The 20,625-nt window shown below is 45.1% G+C and overlaps 3 protein-coding genes across 3 annotated transcripts; all 3 read right to left on the reverse strand.

The window, feature by feature from the left end:
* Window positions 1-4,717: 4,717 nt before the first annotated feature.
* On the reverse strand, window positions 4,718-6,244 carry LOC123108127 (polygalacturonase-like). Its single transcript, XM_044529973.1, has one exon. The coding sequence runs from the start codon at window positions 6,131-6,133 to the stop codon at window positions 4,904-4,906; it is 1,230 nt and encodes a 409-aa protein (XP_044385908.1). The 5' UTR covers window positions 6,134-6,244; the 3' UTR covers window positions 4,718-4,903.
* Window positions 6,245-12,704: 6,460 nt separating this feature from the next.
* LOC123108128 (polygalacturonase) lies at window positions 12,705-14,224 on the reverse strand. Its single transcript, XM_044529974.1, has one exon. It carries the CDS (start codon window positions 14,099-14,101, stop codon window positions 12,851-12,853), a length of 1,251 nt encoding a protein of 416 aa, XP_044385909.1. The 5' UTR covers window positions 14,102-14,224; the 3' UTR covers window positions 12,705-12,850.
* Window positions 14,225-18,599: 4,375 nt separating this feature from the next.
* Window positions 18,600-20,393, reverse strand: LOC123105550 (chaperonin-like RbcX protein 2, chloroplastic). The gene is made up of 5 exons (XM_044527634.1): window positions 19,921-20,393; window positions 19,541-19,632; window positions 19,384-19,441; window positions 19,210-19,275; window positions 18,600-19,048 (listed from the first exon to the last, which is right to left on the reverse strand). The coding sequence occupies exons 1-5, from the start codon at window positions 20,203-20,205 to the stop codon at window positions 18,926-18,928; spliced, it is 624 nt and encodes a 207-aa protein (XP_044383569.1). The 5' UTR covers window positions 20,206-20,393; the 3' UTR covers window positions 18,600-18,925.
* Between the last annotated feature and the right edge of the window lie 232 nt (window positions 20,394-20,625).

Below are 20,625 nucleotides of genomic sequence, written 5' to 3' on the forward strand. Positions count from 1 at the left end.
CAATCTGAACACATGCTCACTGCTTGAGCTATTCTCCTCCATCTTTTAGCTATAGAACTTGTTGGAGATTTCATATCCTCAACTCGGGTATTTGCTTGAAATATTAACTTCAACTCCTGGAACATCCATATGATCCATGACGTTCAAAACATCTTTGAAGTCCCAATTCTAAGCTGTTAAGCATGGTGCACTAAACTATCAAGTAGTCATCATATTGAGCTAGCCAAACGTTCATGATGTCTGCATCTGCTCCTGTAATAGGTCTGTCACCTAGCGGTGCATTAAGGACATAATTCTTCTGTGCAGCAATGAGGATAAACCTCAGATCACGGATCCAATCCGCATCATTGCTACTAACATCTTTCAACTTAGTTTTCTCTAGGAACATATCAAAAATAAAATAGGGGAGCTAAACGCGAGCTATTGATCTACAACATAGATATGCTAATACTACCAGGACTAAGTTCATGATAAATTTAAGTTCAATTAATTATATTACTTAAGAACTCCCACTTAGAAAGACATCCCTCTAATGTTCTAAGTGATCACGTGATCCAAATCAACTAAACCATAACCGATCATCACGTGAAATGGAGTAGTTTTCAATGGTGAACATCACTATGTTGATCATATCTACTATATGATTCACACTCGACCTTTCGATCTCCGTGTTTCGAGGCCATATCTGCATATGCTAGGCTCGCCAAGTTTAACCTGAGTATTCTGCGTGTGCAAAACTGGCTTGCACCCGTTGTAGATGGACGTAGAGCTTATCGCACCCGATCATCACGTGGTGTCTGGGCACGACGAACTTTGACAACGGTGCATACTCAGGGAGAACACTTTTATCTTGAAATTTAGTGAAAGATCATCTTATAAAGTTATCGCCGAACTAAGTAAAATAAGATGTATAAAAGATAAACATCACATGCAATCAAAATATGTAACATGATATGGCCATCATCATCTTGTGCCTTTGATCTCCATCTCCAAAGCATCGTCATGATCTCCATCGTCACCGGCATGACAGCATGATATCCATCATCTTGATCTATATCAATGTGTCATCATAAGGTCGTCTCGCCAACTATTGCTCTTGCAACTATTGCTATCGCATAGCGATAAAGTAAAACAATTATTTGGCGCTTGCATCTTATGCAATAAAGAGACAACCATAAGGCTTCTGCCAGTTGCCGATAACTTCAACAAAACATGATCATCTTATACAACAACTTATATCTCATCACGTCTTGACCATATCACATCACAACATGCCCTGCAAAAACAAGTTAGACGTCCTCTACTTTGTTGTTGCAAGTTTTACGTGGCTGCTATGGGCTTAGCAAGAACCGTTCTTACTTATGCATCGAAAACCACGACGATAGTTTGTCAAGTTAGTGTTGTTTTAACCTTCTCAAGGACCGGGCATAGCCACACTCGGTTCAACTAAAGTTGGAGAAACTGACACCCGCTAGTCACCTGTGTGCATAGCACAGCGGTAAAACCAGTCTCGCGTAAGCGTATGCGTAATGTTGGTCCGGGCCGCTTCATCCAACAATACCGCCGAACCAAAGTGTGACATGTTGGTAAGCAGTATGACTTATATCGCCCACAACTCACTTGTGTTCTACTCATGCATATGACATCTACGCATAAAACCTGGCTCGGATGCCACTGTTGGGGAACGTAGTAATTTCAAAAACAATTCCCACGCACACGCAAGATCATGGTGATGCACAGCAACGAGAGGGGAGAGTGTGTCCACGTACCCTCGTAGACCGTAAGCGGAAGCGTTAGCACAATGCGGTTGATGTAGTCGTACGTCTTCACGATCCGACTGATCAAGTACCGAACGTATGGCACCTCCAAGTTCAGCACACGTTCAGCCCGATGACGTCCCTCGAACTCCGATCCAGCCGAGTGTTGAGGGAGAGTTTCGTCAGCACGACAGCGTGGTGACGATGTTGATGTTCTACCGACGCAGGGCTTCGCCTAAGCACCGCTACAGTATTATCGAGGTGGACTATGATGGAGGGGGGCACCGCACACGGCTAAGAGACGATCAACTTGATCAACTTGTGTGTCTAGAGGTGCCCCCCTGCCCCTGTATATAAAGGAGAAAGGGGGAGGCGTCCAGCCTAGGAGGAGGGCGCGCCAAGGGGGGAGTCCTACTCTCACCAGGAGTAGGACTCCTCCTTTCCTTGTTGGAGTAGGAGAGAAGGAAAGAGGAAGAGAGGGAGAAGGAAAAGGGGGCTGCACCCCTTGTCCAATTCGGACCAGAGGGGGGCGCAAGCCTCCTTCCTTTTGGTCTCTTTCCTCTATTCCTGTATGGCCCAATAAGGCCCATATACTCCCCGGCGAATTCCCGTAACTCTCCGGTACTTCGAAAAATACCCGAATCACTCAGAACCATTCCGAAGTCCAAATAATGTCGTCCAATATGTCGATCTTTACGTCTCGACCATTTCGAGACTCCTCGTCATGTCCCCGATCTCATCCGGGACTTCGAACTCCTTCGGTACATCAAAACATATAAACTCATAATATAACTGTCATCGTAGCGTTAAGCGTGCGGACCCTACGGGTTCAAGAACTATGTAGATATGACCGAGGCACATCTCCGGTCAATAACCAATAGCGGAACCTGGATGCTCATATTGGCTCCTACATATTCTATGAAGATCTTTATCGGTCAAATCGCATAACAACATACGTTGTTCCCTTTGTCATCGTTATGTTACTTGCCCGAGATTCGATCGTCGGTATCTCAATACCTAGTTCAATCTCGTTACCGGCAAGTCTCTTTACTTGTTCCGTAATACATCATCCTGCAACTAACTCATTAGTTGCAATGCTTGCAAGGCTTAAGTGGTGTGCATTACCGAGAGGGCCCAGAGATTCCTCTCCGACAATCAGAGTGACAAATCCTAATCTCGAAATACGCCAACCCAACAAGTACCTTCGGAGACACCTGTAGAGCACCTTTATAATCACTCAGTTACGTTGTGACGTTTGGTAGCACACAAAGTGTTCCTCCTGTAAACGGGAGTTGCATAATCTCATAGTCATAGGAACATGTATAAGTCATGAAGAAAGCAATAGCAACAAACTAAACGATCAAGTGCTAAGCTAACGGAATGGGTCAAGTCAATCACATCATTCTCCTAATGATGTAATCCCGTTAATCAAATGACAACTCATGTCTATGGTTAGGAAACATAACCATCTTTGATCAACGAGCTAGTCAAGTAGAGGCATACTAGTGACATTCTGTTTGTCTATGTATTCACACATGTATTATGTTTCCGGTTAGTACAATTCTAGCATGAATAATAAACATTTATCATGATATAAGGAAATAAATAATAACTTTATTATGGCCTCTAGGGCATATTTACTTCAATATGTCCTTAGTGTGAGGACTTAGTCGTGAGGCCAATGCATCTATGTGGTAGCTTGAGAGGGGTTGAGTGGGACGAGGACGCGAGGTTTTTTACCCAGGTTCGGCCCCTTAAGGTGGAGGTAAAAGCCTACATCCTGCTTCATTGATATTGACCATGGTGCTCACGATTACAAGGGTGCTCTTTGGCTACCTCTATCTCGAGAGCTATTGACTTGTCTATCTAAACTTGTCAAACTTGTCCCTCTCGGAGTGCCCTGCCACTCCTTATATAAGTTGAAGAGGCGGGTTACATGACTAGTCCTAATAGAAATATTCCTTATACTTTCCTCTTAAGCCGGCCCACCGGACACACACCTTGAGTCGGTCTTCTCATAAGCCGCCTTCTAGGCCTTGGACCTTGTTATTCCTCTGACCCTCTTGCCGGTTAACCAATGAGTCACCAGTCTTCGGGCGGGTCACCAGTGAGTCGCCAAGTCCAGCCGGGTCATACTTCCGGCTGGGTCATACCGCGGGGTATATCCCCGATAATTTATCATTCCACACGTGCATATGAGTTTTCCACTGAATCACATATTCCAGAATCATAGCAGTTATAGCATAGAATATAAACTCTTAGTTATAAACATAGAAATATAATAATACAATATTATTGCCTTTAGGTCATATTTCCAACATGGTGTTGCTTCTCGAACGTGTGGATACCTTGGAGGTGTTCTAGCTATGGTACTCGAATGGTCGCTCGAGGGAATAATGCGGAGGAGAAGATAGTACGACTACACGTGCACCAATGCGCTACATCGACGTTACTTCTGTTATGGGCATGTGCTTCTAGTGATAATCTCGTGATTTATTACTGCAACAATTCTTGGTGCACGTGATAAGATTTTTTGATTTATGCCAGTGTAATCTACTCGTACCTCGACAAGCCCAACCTAGCCAGCGGCGAGCCGTGGCCTCAAGTTTCCATGGCTTGTCACTTTCTTGTCCTTTGTCTCTAACTTGTCTGAATTGCCTTCTTTCTTGATGGGGCAATTTGTGATGAAGTGATCGAGCTTGTCACAATTGTAGGAATTACTCTTCCTCAAGGCCAACTTGGTCCATCTCTTATTGAGATTGATGCCATGTGGTGCTAGGACTTGTACTGAGTATGGGCTAAGTAAGTTTAGGGAGATCAGAATCTAGCTTGACGTTAGAACCGCAACTGTCTATGCAAGTTTATCACCTGTTTTCAGACTTTTAATTGGTCATTTGTATTTCTTTCTGCTAATTTCAGAGAGGCATGTAAATTTTTCATGGCATATTTTGCTATATATATTTGCATACCAACTTCCTTTATATGGGAGAATTTACAATAATGTTATAGTAAAACATAGGAGAGAGTAGTTTGCACTATGTATGCACAAGTATATGACTTGTTTTTTTTTTGTACATTCTAGTTTTGATACAGCTGTATTTCTACAGGGTACAACAAGAACCTGTCCAATTTACACCACCTTCTAGCTAGTTTTGGAATTGGCAGGGTTGTGGAATAACGGTTCCTGATTCTTGCCATTTTGCATTCTGGCAAGTGCTTTCTGTGTCACCCTTGCCGCCCTCCATTTTGAGGTCGATATTCTCCAAGACAATGTCGGAGCATGAGATGCTATTGCTGCAGCTAAGCTTGATGGCATCCTTGGAGACGGTTGTCCCTCTAATGTTCTTGAAGACGACATTGCTGACCTCTACCGCAGACCCCCAACTCTTACATGGCTTGGCGGAGTCGCAGTAGTTCTGGTCAATGATTATGGGGTTTTGCACATTGTCCATGATCATGTTCTGGAACGTGATGCCCTTGGCATACCCGCTTCCTCCCTGCCATGTCTTGATCCGGGCACCATTGGTGGTGCCGTATAATTGCACCGAGTCGATTGTGATGCCGGAGACCTCGGCTCTAGAATTGTCGTCTCCTAAGCTCCCGACACTAATTCCATGCCCCGGACCACAAACAACTTTGCTGACAAAAAGATTGCGGGTCCCATTCTCGATGGAGATGCAGTCGTCCCCGGTCTTGATGACACAATCTTTGACTTGCACATCTTTGCTGCGGGTGATGTGGATACTGTCGGTGTTGGGGCTCGTGCCGGGCGCCGTGATGGAGAGGCGGGCCAGCTGCACTGCGTTGCAGTCCTCCACGGAGAGATGGATCTGCTGGCTGTTTACAAGCTTCAGATTCTCCACCTGCAGATTGGTGCACAGGTGAAACGTCAGAGCCGTGGGCGCCTTGGTGCACGGCAGAGCCTTGTTGGTCTTGCATGAGTTCGTCCACCAGACGTCGCCGTTGCCATTGATCGTGCCGCCACCGGAGACGGTGAGTCCGGTGACGCCTTGGATCATGATCCAGCGACTTGTGTCGTTGTCGCGCCACGCCGACCTGCTCCGTGGAGCCACCAGCGTGCCTTTGACCATGAAGACGACGCTGGACTTGCATGGGCCAGACAGGGTGACGGAGTTAAGCAGGTAGGTCTTGCCCTCGGGAATGAGCAGCATGGCCGGCCGGGAGGAGGAACACGCCGCGTTCCACGCCTTGGCCAGTGGCTGCGTGTCGTCGTGCTTCCCGTCGCCATGGGCACCGTAGTTGTCGACGATGAAGACATTCTGCTGAGTCTCGGCGGGCGCCGGGCTGGCCTCGCTCGCCCCTGCACTGGATGCCAAGAGCATCAGGACTAGAGCGGCCGCCATGAACGACGCCATGTGCAGCAGCTAGAGACAAAGCAAACGCAAGAGTGAAGATGAGATTGCACTGTACGTACGTGGCCTGGTTTGTAGCGTGGTGTTTGGTCGTAGGACTCGCTAAGAGAAGCGTACAAGTGATCAAGCCGATGAAGACGAAGTGCCGCCGGCGAGGAGTATTTATAGGCGGCATGCATGTGGATGTCGTTCGGCGTTGCTTGTGATGGAGAAGCTAGTTTAGTTAGCTTGGCAAGAGTTAGGCGTGGATGCATGTGTTGTGGAGTACGCAGAGCTGCAAACGCACGTCCATCCATCACCCGTGCTGACTGCGTGCACGAACGGTTCAGCCAGGTGTTGTGCATGGCCACTTGGCAACAAAGGGGATAAACATGCCAGATTTGTCCGACTCGCAGGCTTTGCACGACAAAAATCTGAATCTTCACGTATATACCCAGCTCCCCTGTACGTAGTGCCCACGCGAACTTAGATATATCCATGGTTCGGAAGGCCCCCTTGCGTTGTCCCAAAGGTATCACCTAACCAGGTGTAGTGCTGTTACATACAATAGTACTCGCTTCGTCCGGATTTATTAGACCCCATCGTATAATAAATCAAACATTGACCATCTATATATTTGACTAACAAAATATAAACTATGTGCCACAAAAAGTATAATGTTTGATTTATTATAAAGATTTTTTCTTTAAGAAAACTAACTGATCTATTCATGCCAGTATAACGAACATCAGAAATAATAAAAATTACGTCTAAATCCATAGATCACCTAGGGACGACTGCAAGAACTAAAGCGAGCCGAACGCCTGTCATCACCACTCCCTCGCTGGAGCCAGGGAAAAATTGTTGTAGTAGACAGTCAGGAAGTCGTCGTCCTAAGGCCCCATAGAACCAGCGCATCAGAACAACAACCGCCGCTAATGAAGAGCGTAGATCGGAAGGATCCAACCTGAAGCCAAACTAACGTAGACGAACGACGACCAAATTCGAGCAAATTCACCAAAAACACACTTCAACACGTCCACTGATGATGCTAGATGCGCCACCAAGATTGGGGCTAGGCGGAAAGAACCTTATTTCATCTTCAAGGAGCCGCCGCCGTCTCGTCTTCCTGAGGAGGAAATAAACCCTAACAAAAATTGAAGAAACATATAAAAACAGAGCCCTCCCGCCGGTAAGGTCCAGGATCCACCCTGCCCCCATGGCCCTAAGGCCACCGGAGATGAGATAGACCAGCTATGGTGCCGGCGGGAGGTAGAGAAACCCTAATCTCTTTTTTGAAGCAAGAGGTTTTCAATGGTATAATTTTTATGACATGGAGTAGTTTACATTTTATGGTAATGCTATTAAGCTGACGTTCGCCGGGAGGGAATGGCAAATCAGACGTTTTTTTGCAGCAATATATATTGTCGCGAGGATGGCAAATTTACTTGGTAAAAAACTAAACTGATGTAGAATTTTCATACTTGCCAACTAAACTTGCTTTCATCAGCCAATATAAATTGCCATGCAAATCGTCCGCAATTGCTATGCTTCCCGGCTGACTTTCGCTAGTTTAGCCTGTCCTTATTTTATAAGTCCCAGCAAAGAGGTGTGCAACTAGGGACATGGTTTTTTTTTATTTCTTGTGTAATAAGATCATGGAATTATGCTAAGAAAAAAGAACATTGAATGCACTACAAAGAAAAGCTCATACGCAACAGCCTGAGGAAAGAATGACTTCACATTGAAAGAGTTGAAGGAAACTTGGTGCGTAATAACTGTATGACTAATTGGATTATACCCCGTAGGTTGCTACGGAAATTGGTTACAGTATATTCACTGAATCACTGAGATTGGATTGTCTGGAACATATTCAAATTAAAATATAAACTGAAACCAAACATATATATGATTTATTGTATTTTGTATTGAATAGTTGTGAGATATTGATTTAATATAAATAGCATAATTATTAAAAAATTATGTGATGATGGAGGGGCGATGAGGACGGCGCGCCTTCAGCTTGCTTTAATGCTTGTAGCGTCGTTAGGTGGTCTACGGATCTAAATGTAATTTTTATTATTTTCGGTGTTCATTGTATTGCCATAATTGAAGATGAATAGATCAAAAATTGCATAATTATAAAAAAAGCATTCATGATTTTATATTAAGGTGGACTTTACCGAAAAAGGCTTTCGCCCCGCTGCTTTAATGACCCTCATACATCCGAACCATACAACACGGCACCCAAACACAGACACCCAAAGTAAAATACAAATGTGCCGGAGATCAGCTAAGCCAACTCGAAGTGAACAAAAAATGTACAACAAGCATCACTACGAAGATGGCGGAGCCCTCCACCGAGAGCAAGCTATCGTGAAGAACACGGCTGACCGCCGATGAACCGTGAACCCCAAGGTAGTTCCTTCAGGAAGGACGCGACACTAGAGCACCACCACCACCCGATCCAAAGGATCAATATTTTTATCTGGAGCAACATGGAGAATCAGAAGAGACTGCGACCGAGCCTACAAGAAGGGGACGACGCGTGCGGGCGCTGCCACCGCCGGTCTGACAATAGTCAGACAAGGATTTCACCCCGGCGTACCACTCCACCTCCGGGGTGCGCCCAGTCGAAGAGACCTGCCGCACCACCACCACATATCACCGAGCCTGAGGCACCCCGCCGCCACACGACCAAGGTCACTAGTACGCACCCGAGCTAGGAGCTCCACCCGCGAACACGGTAATTTCCACCACAGAGTCGCCGCCCTGCCAGCCGACACCGCCATCAGCCTCCCAAAGGAGCGAATCTCCACGACCAGCAGACCGCTACCATAGTTGGTGCCGCCAACGCCGACACGCCTCGACAGATGGAGCCGGAGGCAACCAGACCAGGGGAAAGAGGAGGGGGCAGAACGGTGCGAGACCTCGACCGGCACATCCCCGCACTGGTGACGGCTAGGCAGACCACCCATCCCTCCTGCCAGCCTCCTCACGTTGCCCCTTGCAACGCCCCACCACGGCCTCCAGGTCAGATCGGCAAGGAGCACGCTGGACACCCGCCCGACGACGAGGGCGCCCAGACGGTCTAAATTCGTCTCGGCGACGACCACAGGAGATGCCACGTTGGGCCTTGCAAACCGGCCACTGGCAGACGCACCTGCACCCTGCCGGTGAGACGATCTGCCCTGGATGCGCACATGCCCGCGGAGCCCACCACGCTACGACATGCACACGCGACCCCGCTGCCAGCGCACGCCCGTCGCCAACATGACCCCTGTCCCCCCCCCCCCCCCCCCCCCCCCGCCGCCGCCGTTAGGCGAAAGGATGAAGTGCCCCGCGCCACCAAAGACGCCGACGGGCTTTGCCCGTTAGTGTGCCCCGGCGGCAGCGAGGAGGGAAGGAGGGGAGGAAGGAGGACCGAGGCCGGCGGCTAGGTTTTGCCCCGGTCGCTCGGGGGAGCGACACGGGTGGGGGGAGGGGGAGGGGGGAGTCCTTTGAGTCTAACACTTTTCAAATTGTATGTTGCCCCCAAGGTGGACTTCTATTCATGCATGATTGTATATTGAGATAGCAGGTTGAGATAACGTGTTTGCATGTTGAGAAAAGTGAACTAGTGTAGATCATCTGTTTAGTTGTAGTTCTGACGGGTGACTTGTACAATTAGCCGAGGCAATCCATTAGCTATCGTGTAGCCCATGCTAATTAACAGCGGAAAGACTATTCATCGTGGACCAGCATGTTATCGTGTAGCCCATTAGCTATCGTGTAACCCAGTGACGTACGTTGTCGAGTCCGCGAAGTTCAAACTACTGAAACGTGCTAGCTGCACGCTACGTACGTGGACGTTCCTACACGCCTATGCCACTCTTACACGCATTATCCACACGTGGGATCGTGTGTGCCCACACAAATCTAACACCGCAGGCTTCACGTACGTACGTTTCGCCACGAATGGCACGCCACGCCTTGGTTACGCTCAACACTCCCCCAAAGGCCAAATTAAGCCCGGCCACCCGCATCCAGATTCGTGCATGGCATGAAACAAGAAGTGGGGCAGCGTACGTGCATGGTGCATTCTTTCTCCCGTCCTAACGAGGCCACAACTAATCCACGTACGAGGAACCACTGTACATTGCGACTAATGTATTCTCGGTGTAGAAATTGACAAGTTTGGGCAAGAGAAACCGAAATGCTACTCTTCTCTCTTACGTAGACGGTAATCCACGTCTGAGCCCATACTTAGATGCTTTCGACGAACAGTAAGTTCAAGAAAAATAGGGAGAAAAACCCCCCAGCAAAACACTCTTAAATCTTGTTGGTATCCAAGATGCTTGTGTTTTCTAGGAGCGTGCAGATTTTCGTGCCCAAGTAACATTCGAGAAAGCTCATGCCAAGAAAAACAAAATTGAGCTTAAATAGTGCAGTTCTTCAAAGTTTCTTTGAGAGCCATTTTTTTCCCATGAGCTCCTTGAATGTTCAAACACCATAATTTTTACAAGACATTGCGTATTCGAGCATCTTGGATTCCAAAAAATGTTTCGAGTTTTTAAAATTTATTTGGTGCTCTTTCTTTTAGGAATTTACTATCCACACACAGGTGTAGATAAGCTAGGGCTCAGAATAGCCACTCTCGTTTGTAGATTCCTTTTCTCATTGCACACTTTATGAGTTGTCTACCCTCCACACATCATTACCGTCATATGGCTGCAAGCCTTCAATTAACTCAAATCACATGTTGCTCCTACAAGATTAGTAGACTAAATGTTAAATCAATGCCGCAAAAGCTTCAAAACACACTACATTCGCACTAAGAGTTCAATTCACTTCTCTTGCGCGCGCGCGTGTGTGTGTGTGAGAGAGAGAGAGAGGATGCTCTCGCTTCTAGCACCTGTCTCTCTTGACTTCTCTCTTCTCTCCACTTCACGGCCTCGCGGCAGCTGGTGAGTAGGAGGGGTTGCCAAACCCCCACCCTTCAGTATGAGTTTCTACCCTCTACGCATCATTGTTGTCATATGGCCCTCAATTAACTCAAATCACATGTTGCTCTTAGAAGATTAGTGGACTAAATGTTAAATCAAGGCCATAAAGCTTTCAAAACAAACAAAATGCTCTCTCTCTCTCTCCCCCTCCCTCCCTATGTGTGTGAGAGAGAGGGAAGCAACCCGGCCTTTACTCTAGACGCTCTCGCTTCTGGCACCGGTCTCTCGACTTCTCTGCACTTTACAACCTCACGGTTTCTAGTGAGTAGGAAGGGTTGCCAGACCTTGCATTGGGACAACATTTGATAAATGATTTTATGTTCTACCAGCTAGGGTTCTGGCAACTTGCCATGTGGCTTTGGCAACAACAAAGGTAGTGGTGAATAAGTGTGCTCTCCTTCGACTTCAAGTGAAGGTTTTCTGGTGGTGGTAGCCTTTTGGTGTGGAATTTTGTCCTTTGGCTTCGCTATTGTGGTGGCACTCTGGGACCGTTCCAAAACCTGGGAGTTTGCATTGGAGACAACGGCCTTTGAAGACAACTGACTTCAGAGGAACACGCCGTTTGAAGTAAAGGAGTTGGCATCGGACACCGAGAACAAGAGGAGCACGAGCAAGGGTGCTAGGAAGAGCCTCGTCACCATTTTGCATTCTGGAATGTACTCCCCATGCCACCCTTACCACCCTCCAATTTAAGGTCGATATTCTCTAAAGAGTTCCTTGCTAGAACTCAGCTTGATCCCATGTCATCCTCGAAAATGGTAGTCCCTCTAATATTCTTGAACACCACATTCAACACCTGTATGGCTGATTCCTGGCTCTTGCATGGCTTCGCCGAGTCATTAGTTTTGATCAATTTATTTTTCAGGTTATCCATGATATTATGGAATACAATATCCTTAGCATATCCACTCCGTCCCTGACATTTCTTGATCCGGGCTCCGTTGGTCATGCCATATAATCCTACAGTGTCAATGTAGATATAGAAAATGTCAAATCTGGAGTTATCATCCCCTAATTAAGCTTCCAATGTTGATGCCATGTCCCGGACCACAAACAACTTTGGTGTCATGAAAATTGTGAGTTCCGTTCTTGATGGACATGCAGTCATCCCTCGTATTGATGAGACAATCTCTAACTTGCACATATTTGTTGTGGGTGATGTGGATGCCGTCAGTGTTTGAGACAATCTCTAAGTTTGAGAAAATCTCTAACTTGCACATGTTGGTCTGGGTTTAGTAGATTTGATTCTTGCTAGTAGAGTGGAGATCGTTAAATTTCCACTTTCCCGCTTCCAATTCCAGTGGTGGCAACATCGGCGGGCCATTGACATGTGCAGGATGAACAAGATAGCGGAATCCCCAAGGACTAGTAAGTAATTTCCATTTATTTTCTAGGGTTTTCTTGTAGTGATGGTGTTCTATTAATATAGGACAATGCCTCATTTGAAACATCAGCATAGCTTTGGAAAACCTTTACTCTTCCTAGATGTAAATATAGAACCATGAATTATAGGAAGAATTGACTTTACTACGTGATTGAAATTAAATTGTCAATGAGCATTGGAAGCTAAGAGTGTTAAACATTATTGTTCATTTCAACAAGAAAACACCTACCGGTAACACATTTCATATTATTGGTAGAAACCCCCAAAAGGAACTACAACGATGTATGCAAAAGTAGGATTTATTAATGAATTTCCATAGAAGCTTTATATTGTACATTATACATGTCTAAACTAGCTCATTTCCATTACAGCTTAATTTTTTCCTTTACATGGTAGTGGAACAACATTTCCTGACTTCCTCCATTTTGCGTTCTGGCAGGTACTCTCGGTGTCACCCTTCCCACCCTCCAATTTAAGGTCGATGTTCTCTAAGGCAATGCCAGAACACGGGAGATCCTTGCTACAACTCAGCTTGATGGCATCCTTGGAAATGGTAGTCCCTCGAATATTCTTGAACGCCACATCCCGTACCTCTACCGCCGAATTCTGGCTCTTGCATGGCTTGGCGGAGTCACAGTAGTTTTGGTCAATGATAATTGGATTTTGCACGGCATCCATGATCATATTCTGGAATACGATATCCTCGGCGTATCCACTCCCTCCCTGCCATGTCTTGATCCGGGCTCCATTGGTCGTGCCATACAATCGCACGGTGTCGATGTAAATACGGGATACCTCGGCTCTGGAGTTGCCGTCTCCTAAGCTTCCAATGCTGATGCCATGTCCCGGGCCACAAACAACTTTTGTGACATGAAGATCGTGAGTTCCGTTCTCGATGGATATGCAGTCATCGCCGGTCTTGATGAGACAATCTCTGACCTGCACATATTTGCTGTGGGTGACGTGGATGCCGTCGGTGTTTGGGCTGGTGCCAGGCGCGGTGATGGTCAGCCGGGCCAAGTGCACGTTGCTGCAGTCCTGAACCGACACATGGATTTGTTGGCTGTTTACAAGTTTCAGGTTGTCCACCTTTAGATTAGTGCAGAGGTGAAACGTCAGGGCCGTGGGAGCCCCCTTGCACGGCAGAGCCTTGTTGGTCTTGCACGAGTTCTGCCACCAGATCTCACCGTTGCCGTTGATGGTGCCGCCACCATTGACGGTGAGGCCGGTGATGCGCTGGAGGAAGATCCAGCGCCTCCTGTTGTTCTCGGTCCACGCCGACATGCTCGGAGGAGCGATGAGTGTGCCCTTCACCTTGAAGACGATGCTGGATCTGCACGGGCCAGAGAGGGTGATGGCCTTGAGCAGATAGGTTTTGCCCTTGGGTACGAGCAGCACGGCCGGCCGGGACGAGGAACACGCCGCGTTCCACGCCTTGGCCAGGGCCTGCGTGTCGTCGTGCTTCCCGTCGCCACGGGCGCCGTAGTTGTCGAGGACGAACACATTCTTCTGAGTGGAGCTTTTGAGGGAGCTGCCGGTCTCTTGGACTGAGTTGGCATTGGACATGGAGAGCAAGAGCAGGAACAGGGGTGCACACACGAGCCTGGTGGTGGTCGACGCCATTTTGGGAGAGATCTCAAAAGGAATCGAAGTATGAGTTTTGGATGGACAGATGAAGGCGTAGTGACGACTTTCTAGTTTCTAGCTATGTGTTTGATGGGAGAAGAAGAGTTGTGTGAGTAACGGATGGATGAAGACGAAGGGGCGTTGGCGAGGCGTATTTATAGGTGTGGCGCTGGTTGTGATCAATGGAGAGAGACAGGGCTAGGCTCTGGAGTTGGGCGTGCAGTTCGGTGCGTGGTTTGGTTGGGTGCGGCATGCAGCGACATAGCTAGCTAGCTAGCTCGTGAACCGAACGCATTGCATTGCATACATCACCATGCATACGTGCAGGAGCATGAGCAAAGGGTGCGAGAGTAGGCATTGTTGCATTCATGCATGCATGTTTCGCACCACAAAAATCCAACTCCATGCCCATGCAGGCGTGTTTCTTCGTCTCTTCTATAGTAGTACGTACTTAGTGTGTAGTAGTGCACGGGCCTTGGTTCTTCAGATGGCACCGCAATCATCATTGGCCTTCTTTAGTTTTGATTGATGATCGGCACTAAATTAAACATGACTCCTTCGAGAACACGAAAAGGCAGCCGCTTAATAATAATGGAAAAGTAGCGCCGTTCCTGCTGGCGCAAAGCGGTTGCCATCAGCAGGAGACTGACACGTCGCTTGCACGCACGGACGTACGTATACTTACTGATACAATGGAGCCATGATTAAGCGACGGACAAGCTTTTCTCGATCTGGACCTGAACTAGGCCAGCGGCGCTTACCTAATAACTCATCGAAGCCGTTCGATCCGTGCATGCATGTACCTTTACTTGGACGACTGGTACCAGTCCTTCTACATTATTCCGTTAATTAGCTATGAGCTGGCCTGATGATCAACCCTTGAAATTGTGTAATCGCCTCAGAGAAAATCGGGAGTTCAACGTGCTCTCATCGGACACAACATCTGCCCCTTGTTGATTGTAGCATGTCGTCTCACCGGTCACAACGGCCGCAATTGATGGTTGAAGCATTTAGTCAAAACAGTTGTAGTGTCCGTTGCTTGCAACATTTTTCGTCGCCGATTGCAACATCTAGTTGTGCCGCTTGTAAAACCACAACTATGCTGATGTCACTCGACTGAGACAGTCTGAGTCGATTGAGTTCTACCCACACCCATTTACAATTATATCTTAATGTTCATGTAAATTTTTGTATTTTCTATCTTTTTGAAATACTAACTGAAGTACCTTGTGTAGTACCTTCCAAATGCATCTATCTAGATTGTGCCAGTTATTCCAACATGGAACATACTAACTTATATTGTTCCTGTCATAGTTAGGAATTGTTTTGAATTAGTATGTTATTGATAACATATTAAATGAATTTTTGGCTATAATTTAAATTAAACTACACGTGACTCAAACAAACCTTAAAATTCAAATAAAATTCACATTTAAGTAATTCCATAATTTTATAGCTCCTACCTGTAAAATATATAATTAATTCTAGGGTTGGCCTCGGGAAAGTCAAACATGCATACTACTGGTTTTATTTAAAAAAACTACTTTTGGTCTAAAAATATGAAATTTGTCATACGACCATTACAAAGTATTAGGCAATTTTACCAGACTTGGACAATGCATTTCTCTTTAATGGATGTATATTTGAGGATACATCACACCATTCAAGGCAAACTATGAAGTTTGTACTCCATGAAACATCTTCTTGATAAATTTCTTCTAATATTTTGACGATTCATTTAAAATTAGTATGCACATGCGATCATGCTATGTCCTCATAATACTATGTTTAAATTTTCAACAATTTCATATAAGTTGAAATTTTCAATGTTTTTTGTAATTGCTGAATATTCAAGGATGCATCATACTATCCCGGTCTTAACTCTTCTGTGTGGTATTCATTCTCGTTTGTCTCTTGGAATCACATCCAACAGTGGTTGGAAAAGCTCGCAAAATCCAACCACTTCACCTATCATATTGCCCCCAACCGTTTCCTGTACCTCTATAGAAACCGAAGTGTTTCACGTTCTTTCATCGAGAGGGTGTTCCTCTCCTTTTGTATCTCTTTACCCAATTTTGGTCTCAAGGAGTGTAAAAACACATACGAGCGTGGCGCAGAAAGCGGAATGTTGTGCAGCGAGTCAAGTGTAATATGATCAAAAGGAAAAGGGGGCGATGCTAAAACTCAAACAGTTCCCTAGAGGGGAGGCCCGGGTTGAAAGAGGAGCTACATTCTTTCATCGAAGAGAGAAAATAAGATGACTGATGCATTCTTACTTCATCTTAATATAGGGATGCTTTACGTAGCTTCCACTGAATAGGAAACAAGATGACCCATGGGGCACTCAGTGACGTATCTAAACCGTCTATCCAGCATTGGCTTTTCACACTCGGGAATATAAAACATTCGGCACGGAAGGAGTACTATTATTTATGTATTAAATTGTTTTCTATCTATCTACAAGATTTGATTCCTTATTGAACTGCATATACCTCAAATAAGTCTCTAAACTAAAAAAGCATATTAAGTAATTTTGTAAAGATTTAGTTCCTGTCAAAAATACATAAATAAATCTAATGTATTATTTTTTGAAACTTTGAACCTTTAAATGCATATTATTGGTTTTCAGTTTTATTTTTATTTTTATTTATTCAGTCTAAGTATCATGTGTTTTTTTACATGGGACCCTATGTGACTTGATAAGATCCTGTTTAAATTTTTAGGGGATTTTCAGAAAACCTGGACTGCACATTGTGTTTTAACACGAGCATCTCTCAGGAAGCATCATCATATTCAAGGCAAACTATGTGTCCCACGAGAAAGCAAGCTATTGTCGTAATTTACTCAAATCTTCTAAAAAATTAATGTCAAGCTTATTAGAATTATTTTTGCAATCTTACATTACACCTTTTTTTCCCAAAAACATATTGAATCCTACTATTGGCATGCCTGCAAATGACATAAATATATTGATGGGGGATTTCCACATATTATTCATTCTCTTGTGGGTTCACATGAAGTAGTTATTCTCTTTACAAGAGTAAGTTTATTTTAATTTTAGTTTTTCTAAAAGTGTGAAATAGAAGAAAGAGAGAGAAAAACGATAGAGAGCGCTGGACAGTTTGGGCTGGCTTCGGTTAGCTTCTTGACCATAGCCCGGTGGGTAAAAATAAAAGGAAAAAAGAAAGTAAAGATGGGCTTTGGACCATTTGTTAGTTGTAGACATGGAAAGAAAATAAAGGTACAGGGAGAAAAATGGGCGTTGCCCAATTTATTTTATTATTTATTCATTATTACATTTCAAAATAGATATACTTAATTATTTTTGGAGACATAAATGCAAATGTGGAAATATTAAGAAGATTTCCACATAATATTAATTTTTTTCTGGTTAATATGAATAGTTTTGTTGTTTCCAAGAATAAGTTGGTCTTAAAGTTATATTTTTTGTTAAAAGGATAAACAGAAGAAACGGAAGAAAGGAGAGTGTTAGATTGGTAGTTTGGGCTGACCTCGGTTAGCTTATGGTCCATGGCCCGGTGTGTAAACAAAAAAAAAAGGAAAAAGAAGAAAGCAAAGATGGGCTTCAGCCCATTTACTGGTGGGTGAAAAGGAAATAGAAATAGAAGGGCAGGATCAAGAAATGGGCTTTGGCCCATTTGTTTTCCTTCTTTTCGCCATTTCAACTCAAAATAGAGATCCGCTTAAGAAATAGAAGGCCTAAGAAAAAATAGATAGTTATTAAAATGTTTGAGGTTGAAAAAAAATTAAAATGTTTGAGGTTGAAATATTTTTCAAACTTTTTGAAAATATTAGGAGCCAGCCCTGGATTGCTGCAAGCACATGTTAAAATTTAATTAAATCTTACTAGTTCCAAACTTGAACTTTTTAAATATAAACCTTTTTTTATTCAAAATTAAGTTTCAACTACAAGTGTGTGATTTGAATTTATTAAATTCATGACAAACTCTTTGTGTATTTTGGAAAAAAAGTTTGAACATTGAGTGGGGGTAGCATCTAAAGCATGAACATCTTTATTTTTAATTTAAGTAACTATGTTACTTGTACATCTATGACAGCAATCATCATTTCAACATAAAGAAGTGTCACCCAATTGGGACTGGTTAGCCCGCTTTTGATCACTGAAGGAAAGTTGAAACCGGATTTAGGCCATTATATGATGTTTCCAAAGAACATCACCAAAAACCTGTCATATATCAACAAATTTCTTATAGCGAATTGTGCGGAATGCCATACGAGTAACGACAGTCATGACTAACGAGTACTTTGCTGTACGTTCAAAGGTATAAGGTGTATTGTGTTGTGTTAAACATAGAATCAATCTAGGACCGTCAAATGCAATGGTAGAGCCGAGCGGTTTGGACGTTTTAGATCGGCCACAACTCATGGCTTTTACATAAGGGGTGGTGGAGACAAACTTGTTCTGTAGTGTTGTAATGACAGTATTGAGAGATGCATAAAACTGAGATGGAGAGGCACATAACACGTGAGCATTTGTATATAACTCCGGGCTCAAACACACCCTTGCACTGATGGGTGATGACTAAATCCATACATTTAACCCAGCTAGTCAATGTGCCTATCAACACAGGCGGCACATTACACACCGACACCAACACAAACAGCTTGCAGTATCTCCACCAAAAGACCCAACCATATAGACTCTGTGCTAGATCACATACATATATACACATGTTTGACTCAATCGTGTGCATGCATAGTCCTCGCTCTACCTAATTAACCGATGAGCTAATTAATTAATGAAGTTCAGCGGCTGAAATTACTGAAACCGCATGCATATCAGCCGATCTTCTCCGTGTTGGTGTCGTCGGTTGGCCAGATGACCGTCTCCATGAGCCTCTCCCGCATCAGCTCCAGGTTCTCGTTGGAGATCTTCTCGTACATTTTTGCGTGGTCACATTTCTGCAGGTTAAGTAAACATGAGCAAATCAGATGTTAATAATAATTTAAATTTTTTAAGCAGCTAAAAAATATACGGCATGTCGTGCGTAAAATTAGTGGATGTTTTTCCTTTTGCGGTGAAAATTTGTGGCATGTTGATTGGTTTTGGAAAATATTATTACCTTGATCCATTTCCCGTACAAGCTAAGCCGGGTTATCATAACCCGCTCTGCAAGCTCCTGCCTCTCCTGCAAGTTACAAGAGCAAAAGAAAACATATATTCATGCGAGGAATTTTGCATGCTAATTTGTAGCAGTGCAAGAAGAACAAAAATATGTGTGTGGATCTGTTCATACCTTTCCAAGAGCGCGGAGGAACAGCTTGCCATCGGTGGGCTTGTTTACAGCAACAAAGCTGTCAGGGGAACAAGAATCCAAGATTTAATAACAAAATTACTAGTACTAATTAATTGCTAGAATTTTCATACTGGAGAGAGATCAAATATGTTGTTACTTGTAGAGCCAGCGGTAGCTGGGTGGGTTCATCTCGTAGAGCTGGGTCAGCACGGTCCTCACGGCTTTGTAGGTAAAGTAGTTCATCAGTTGCTGCATCATCATGAACAGGAAACATTTTTCATTTTCTTTTCTTCAAGAAACTTGAAATACTATTCACATATTCATTACCCTAAAGCAACAAAGCTGCAACAACAATTAAAAAAAACCTATTCTTGACCATCCCTAAACAAAATCATCTGAATCTTTCAGCCGAGGAACTGTTGTAAGAGATGTTCCAAGAAATTCCCCAAGGTCGTAACATGACATATATGGATGATTGAGAACAAGAAGTAGAAGAATTCCAGCAAGTAGATGGCGGAGGAGAGGCTGATGAATTACCAGGTCGACGTCGCCAAAGCCAACATCGTAACTGCCCCCGAGGTTGCTGACGATGGCGAGGCCGCCGCTCCTGCCGCCCCTGCCCCGGCCACACTGCCTGAGCCTGACGGAGCAGGTCGCCCGGCGAGGCCTCCTCCTCCAGTCACCAGCAAACAGGCTCGTGCTTGAGCTGCTCCCCACCGCCACACGCCTCCTCGCGAGCCCCGCCACCGCCTTGCCGCCCTCCGTCCTCACGTCGACCGTGGTCACCGCGCCCACCCCCGGCATCACCTGAACTCCGGTCATCCTCACCGTCACCGTGAGCAGCTAGTGATTTCCTTGGTTGGTGTCAGTATGTGGTATATAAAAATCGAGGGAGGAGCTGGGGGAGGTGTCCAAGTAAGTGGCCGGCGGAGGAAGAAGAGGTGGTGTTGAACTGCTGCTGGGTCGCCGTGGCTGGCGCTGGCTTGGCTGCGACGCTCACCAACCAAATTTTCTGAGGCCCAGGACGCGCGCGATTTTCAGCTTAGCACCACCAGGGGAAAACCCACTGAAGATTCAACAATTCCGGGTAAATTTGGCAGCAAGATTCAGAAAATGAAATTCTCGTGTGACCCCGCGTGTCATTTGACAAGGCGCGTACGTGTGTGGACCGGGCAGACGAGGCGCCTCCTCTCGCGTGGATTCTGTGAATCTGAAACCAAAACTTGGGAGGAATCTGAATTC

The sequence above is a fragment of the Triticum aestivum genome, chromosome 5A (assembly GCF_018294505.1).
Source record: "Triticum aestivum cultivar Chinese Spring chromosome 5A, IWGSC CS RefSeq v2.1, whole genome shotgun sequence".
Classification (NCBI taxonomy): domain Eukaryota; kingdom Viridiplantae; phylum Streptophyta; class Magnoliopsida; order Poales; family Poaceae; genus Triticum; species Triticum aestivum.